We start from the raw sequence: 6,457 nt of genomic DNA, 5'->3' as shown, positions 1-6,457 counted from the left end.
TTTTACAAAGAAAAACAAAAATAGGAGGATGCACACAATGAAAATATTGAAGGGTAAACAGCTGCAAGTTCAAACTCATAAAATGAAAGCGCGTGTAGGAAGATGAAGCCATAAATATGGACATACAGGGGTAAGAAGGTGATACAAGGCAGCAATTAGGCCAGTCAGTACTCTGTGCGGTTTTGGACAATCGCATTATACACAAAAAACATCAAAGCCATTGAAAACATCAAGTGTGTTTGACCACAATTATGCTGGAGATGGAAGGAGCCGCTATGTGGAGAAAGCCGAGATATTGGAATTATTCTGACTGGAACTGAGATGATTAAGAGGAAAAACATCAGCTTTTAAAATTATTGTAAAGTATTTTGATAGTGAATAGGGAAAGATTATTATCCCTCCTCAAGAAAAGTGAATGGAGTCAAAAATTTAAATTGTTAAGGAAATGAAAGGAGAGGTTAGGAGAAATGTCTTTATATGCATAATTACATGGAACAAAATTGTTTGCTTTAGGCAGAAACCCTTGTGTCTTTTAAGGACAATTGAATAAAGATTTGAAACTGAAGACAAGGCATTTTGGAGGAACAAGAGCAATGGGATTGGTTTTGAATTACTCGACAAAGGCCTAGCACAGACCTTCTGTGTTGTATGGTCCAATAACAGACCATTGCAACAAATATATAAAGCATTTTATTGTGAAAGGTTAATTCAAATAATACATATTTCATAAAGTCTTTTCTCAGGTATCTGTTGCAGTATTTTCTATCTGAATCATTATTCATTGGTAAGTTCTTATTTCCTGCTAAGTGGCCACAATATCAATTTTACTCTGGCTGTATGTCAGCGATGGTTTAGAACTTGTTTGTGAATTTAAGATGGTTTCTGTACTTTGAATTCAAGCACATTGTAGCCAATTGATGACTGTAAAGACAAAACCAGAATATCACACCATTCCTGGGATTCTGAACAGACTATGTTGTGTTTAAAATGTCTGAAGCTTCTGGAGCAAAATCAAGCTGTGGAACCACCAATGGAGAGTCGGAGCATCCATAACCATGGATTTGTAAGGACACAATCCAATTAGTCATTCACCTTCTCAGCTTTCCTATCAACAACACTCACACATTTGTTGCCCTTTATGTAGAATCTCAGTGGTTTACTAAACCACTCCCCTGCATAACCTATACCAATTCGGCTGGTGGAGACTATATCTGCTGCACTTATATTTTCGGGGCCAGGTTCCATCCAGATCTCAGTGCCAGTCGCCAAGTCCCCCCTGTCAAAGGTCTTGGTGATGTCTAACGCCTGGCACAGTTTCGAGGGTCCATTGCACAGTTCATGGTCTTTAAGGAGTTTCCCAGTGTTTTTCCTCCGCTGGCTGCGGAAGTGCCTCATTGCATCGAGCCCTTGCAGAGGTTCCAGAGATCGCAGTAAAACGGCAGCACCATCTCCCTGACTGGACACATTCAAGCAGAAATATACCCCGTAGATCTGATAGACATACATGGTGCCTGGACTCATAAACATTGCCACATTCCTCGGAGTCTGCCTGCCCCCGCGGGAGTGGGAAGCTTGGTCCTCACCGCCCAGGTAGGCTTCAGTCTCCACTATCCTGCCTTTCACTTCCCTGCCATCCGGAAACTTGCGGACCATGACCTGGCCCAGGAACTCTTTGGCCAAAGTCACACAAGGCCGATTGAAGAAGCTTGAGGACAGCCTGCCGTTTGTCATTTCGGCAGTGTTGAAATAAACACTGGAGAGCGGACCCTCCTCTTGCTGCTGCGGGGGATCCAGCTCCTGTCCCGGCTCCAGCTCCTGTCCCGCTCCCAGTCCCGGCTCCAGCTCCTGTCCCGCTCCCAGTCCCGGCTCCAGCTCCTGTCCCGGCTCCAGCTCCTGTCCCGCTCCCAGCCCCGGCTCCAGCTCCGCACACAGCCCCGGCTCCAGCTCCGCACAAAGTCCCGCTCCCGGCTCCAGCTCCGCACACAGCCCCGGCCCCAGCTCCGCACACAGCCCACGCCTCCTCCCCCTCGCCGGCAGCACTTTTCTTTTCTTAGGTCCCATTTAAACAGACTTCAGTGCCGTCGCCAGTCCTGCCGAGTTACAGAGAGCTCGGGTCTCCAGCGCTCCAAATGCAACTTGTAGAGGGAATCTTTAATTTTCAGAGTTCAGGTGTTACTGCAAATACACACTCCTCCATCAACATGAGAGCCAGGCAGCATGGGAACAGGAAGTAGTAGCTGCTGAAGGCAGGAGGACGCCTTGTGCTTCCTGGTCCCGAGTGTATAGTATCAGTGATTTACAGACTCCACTGCTTTCCAGCTCTGAATGCTTTCCTGCTCGGCCTTTTGGCTAAGATCAAGTGTAGTATCTGTTGGGCCTTTTGGCTAAGATCTGGTATGTCTCTCTTGTGGGGACCATGAATTGGATTCAATTTGAATTGTTTTTTGGAGCAGGCAAGGAGCTGGATTAGGGGTTCGCCCCAGTCCACATCTGACCTCAGGCTTTGTCACTCTGAAAAAGTAATTTTAAAAAATGCTTTCCTGCTGCCCACAGTGCCCCCTTTGTCTCAAATACTCAAGCTCAGTGCTTTGCCACCTATTCCATAATATATGCGGCCCCTAATGCTTTATTAACAACATGACCCAGCTTGAGGTTCTCTCACACCACTTGGCCTATCCATGTCAAGAGTTCCTGAAAACATCCACATCTGTCTACTCGAAGTCTGAGACCTTCATGCTGCCCGCATGGAAAATAAGTATATCTGGAGTGGCGAATACTTCAGAAACAATTGTAGCTGGGGTCTTGACGTCCATACACACACATACACAAAACTTTTGATTGCCTGTTTTCTGCTCCCTGGACTGCTGCATTTTCCCCACCATAGTGAGGGCAGAATCCATAACCATGCAGACGTGGGCTGTTTGACCTTAGGCTGGCTTTTACATGGGGTAATAATATCAGTATGGATAGAGGATTACCTAACTGTTAGAAGATATAGTTGGGGTAAGTGGGGCATTTCAGGATGGAATTAAGGGTTATGGGGAAAGGCAGGAAATTGGAGTTGAGGATTATTGTATCAGATCAATCATGATCTCATTGAATGGTGTAGCAGACTTGATGGGTCGCATGGCTTACTCTACATCTCATGGTCTTGTGAAGCTTTTCATAGCACGTATAAAACCTGTAAATCCAGCATTGAGGTTGGGAAGAGAGGATGTAGACTGTTGGATGAGTGCTGGATATCTCGTGTTGTCTGAGGACACTATTTGGTATGAGGAGATGAGGTGCGCATGGTCAGAGTTGTGAGGATGAGCATATGCAGGGTTTGTTGGTGAACATTGTCGGGGGATGGAAAGCGAGCATTGATGGTGTGATAATGCATACTGTCAGTGGTGGGGGTGTGAGTACTGTCCAGAGGTCGGATGATGAGAACTGTCGGAGTGAATGAGCACTGTTGGCTGGGAGTTGAGCTTTGGGGGCGTGGTTGGGAAGGTGAGCATTGTGGGGTTGGGGTGTGGGGGAGGTGAGCATTGTTATGTCCATGGGAGAGAAGGCGAGCATTGTACAGGGGGGTTGGGGAGGGCGTTGCAGTGAGAGGTGAGGTGAACCTTGTCTATTGGACAGATTGGGGTTGTAAGATTTTGATAATGCTGCTACTTTTTCGGATTTTATGTTTTTTTTTAATTTAGAGTACCCAATTAATTTTTTCCAATTAAGGGGCAATTTAGCGTGGCCAATCCACCTACCCTGCACATCTTTGGGTTGTGGGGGCGAAACCCACGCAAACACGGGGAGAATGTGCAAACTCCACACAGACAGTGACCCAGAGCCGGGATCGAACCTGGGACCTCAGCGCCATGAGGCTGCAGGGCTAACCCACTGCGCCACCGTGCTGCCCTTTCGGATTCTATGTTGAGCTGAAGTAACATTCACAAATGTTATTTTTAAAATAATTTTTAAAATTGTTCATTTAAATTTCTGCTATCTGAAACACTTTACAGGGTGGCAGCTGTTGCTTGTGTGAAACTGCACTTAATGTATTTATGACTTTAAGTCATCTGTGGTTCTGGGTTCAGCAGTTGTATGTTGTCTTAATTGTATTGTGGGTTAGAGTCTTTTTATCAGCTTTAAAGAAATGGTTGAAAGGTAGCTTACGGAGGATGACATTAACTTTACGCAAAACCCATGCATTGATTTCATTGATTAGCCATATTTGTAGGGCAGAACACCTGTATTAGAGGGAAACTATTTTCTGTTTTGACATTATGGTAGGAAGTGTTATTAACATTTGTTTTTAATGGTTTTAGCATCTGTGGGATTTGCATTAAAATATGTTGAAGAGGGTGTGACATTGTAACTGCTCTGCATCTAAAGGAAATGTGCCATTTGTTCACAATGGAGTCTAAACTGTGGGGGCCCAGGGAACAAGGGATGAACATTTCTTTTCAGACCATCTGGCTACAGCTACAGAGTTGAGATGACACCAGATGACCCACACCCTAAGTCATGGAAGAGGAGAATTTGGACTATTTCCAGATAAGGGATTCCAGAATAATGGGAAATGGGATGAAAGTTGGAAAATAAATGACTTTGTTGGCGCTGTTTTACCATGGCTTCAGTGGTACTATTCATCAGTGATTTGAAACAAACCTGTAAGACTTCTTACTCTATTCATCAGAGACACAGTTCAACATCAATTCCAAGGCAAACAATTTTTTTTTCGCTTGTTCTGGTAACGTTGAAGAAATCCTCGGAACTTGAGGGATGAAAGACTTCCATGTTCTCTTAACTTTTTTTTTGTCAATTGTCTGTAAAAGCTTGCTTAATGAATTCTACCAGATTCATAAATACTAGATATCTGTATCCTGTTAGATCAGGATAGCTGAGGAACATAGTGTTAGAAGTTAAGAATTTGGAACTTAGAGATTTCAATTGGAAAGGTTTTATGTTTCGTAACTCTAAAATCTAACAAGGTGAGGGGCGAGGTAAGCATTGTTGGGGGAGGGAAAGGGGTGAGAGGTGAGGTAAGCATTGTCAGGGGGAGAGGGAGAGGGGCGAGGTAAAAAATAGTCAGGAGGAGGCCGCGAAGTTTGCATTCAACATTGTCCAAGGTAGAGACTTCTGGTGGGGGCCATGGAGTGAAAGGTCGCACATTTGGCAGCTCCCGCTTGTGGTGGTCTTTTTGTGGCTTTTACGCCGGATTGTTACTGGAATTTTGTGAACTAAAGGATTAGAAGCAGGAACAGAAGGAGGGGACCCCCAGATTATGGAGCTGCAGCCCAGAAAAGATCAGAAAAGGAGGAATCCGAAGTTGGTGGCGAGTGAGGACCAGATACCGAGTGTGGAAATGGCAGACGCACAGGGTCCGGCCGCGTCAGCTCAGTGGTCGACAGACCAGCTGGTGAGCTTCCTAAATGACAAGTTCACTGAACAACGTAGGGAGTGTGCGGAGGACCTGGCCCGGGCAGTGGACTCAATCAGGGCAGTGGTTGACCATGTGCAGGTGAGACTGATGACTCGGGGACAGGCGATCCAGAGGCTGGAGGAGCTGGCAGGGGAGCATCAGGAGCAGTCCACCTCGATGGCAGCAGAGATAGGGATGCTGCAAGACCAGCAGAAGCAACTGCTGGAGAAAGTGGAGGACCTGGAAAACCGTTCTCGGAGGCAGAATATTCAGATCGTGGGTCTGCCAGTAGGAAAAGAAGAATCGGATGCTGATGCATATGTGGGGAAGATGTTGGAGAAACTGCTGGGAGAAGGTGGGTTCGACAAGTCGCTGGAGATGAACTGGGCCCACAGGGCACTGATGTGTTAGCCCCAGGGAGGTGAGCCCCCAAGGGCGATGGCGGTACGATTGCATCGTTTCCTGGACAAGGAATGCATTATGAGGTGGGCCAGGCAGATGAGGAGATGTACATGGGAGGATGCTGAGATCCGGGTGTACCAGGACCCGGGAGCAGAACTCTCAAAGAGGAGGGCGAGTTTTAACAAGGTCAAGGCGGCACTGTATGAAAAGGGAATAAAATTTGGACTGGTGTACCCAGCCCGGGTGACCTATGAGGGTGGGAACTGTACTTTGGTTTGGCGGAGGACGTGGTGGATTTTATGAAAGATAATAAACTGATGAGAGAAGGAAGACCTTGAACCTTGACTGTGGGGAACTGAGTCATTTTTTGTAAAACTTTTAACCTTTGACTTGCGATATTAGGACTGACTTTGGAGATTCTGTATATGTTTTTTCCGTTTTTCTTTCGGTTTTGTTTGGGATTAGGTTGACAGATAGTACTTTGTTAAGGGAGGAGGTGTGGCCTTTGTGCTCGGACCTTGGGAGGGACTGTTTGTTTGTTTTTGCTTCTTGCTATTGTTTTAATTGTTTGCACTAAGAGCGGGAGTAAGGGGAACCAGCGGGTGGTAAGATGCTAGGCGCCGGGGCGGGGGCTGCCAGGCTAGCTGGGAG

The 6,457-nt window shown here is 46.3% G+C and overlaps 1 protein-coding gene and 1 non-coding gene across 2 annotated transcripts; one reads left to right on the top strand and one right to left on the bottom strand.

Annotated features, from left to right (window-relative positions):
* Positions 1-674: 674 nt before the first annotated feature.
* Positions 675-2,213, bottom strand: mpg (N-methylpurine DNA glycosylase). Its single transcript, XM_038799963.1, has 2 exons — positions 1,074-2,213; positions 675-1,028 (listed from the first exon to the last, which is right to left on the bottom strand). Exon 1 carries the CDS (start codon positions 2,059-2,061, stop codon positions 1,081-1,083), a length of 981 nt encoding a protein of 326 aa, XP_038655891.1. The 5' UTR covers positions 2,062-2,213; the 3' UTR covers positions 675-1,028; positions 1,074-1,080.
* Positions 2,214-2,329: 116 nt separating this feature from the next.
* Positions 2,330-2,528, top strand: LOC119968118. The gene has a single exon (XR_005461132.1). It is a non-coding gene; the product is annotated as a U2 spliceosomal RNA (small nuclear RNA).
* The last annotated feature ends 3,929 nt before the right edge of the window (positions 2,529-6,457 follow it).

The sequence above is a fragment of the Scyliorhinus canicula genome, chromosome 6 (genome assembly GCF_902713615.1).
Source record: "Scyliorhinus canicula chromosome 6, sScyCan1.1, whole genome shotgun sequence".
NCBI classification, from domain to species: Eukaryota; Metazoa; Chordata; class Chondrichthyes; order Carcharhiniformes; family Scyliorhinidae; genus Scyliorhinus; species Scyliorhinus canicula.
Note: the sequence above shows the minus strand (reverse complement) of the source record. Positions and strands in the feature narration are given on the sequence as shown.

Coding starts and splice junctions, on each gene's coding strand:
- mpg (XM_038799963.1), bottom strand. CDS start 2,061: ATGGGACCTAAGAAAAGAAAAGTGCTGCCGGCGAGGGGGAGGAGGCGT.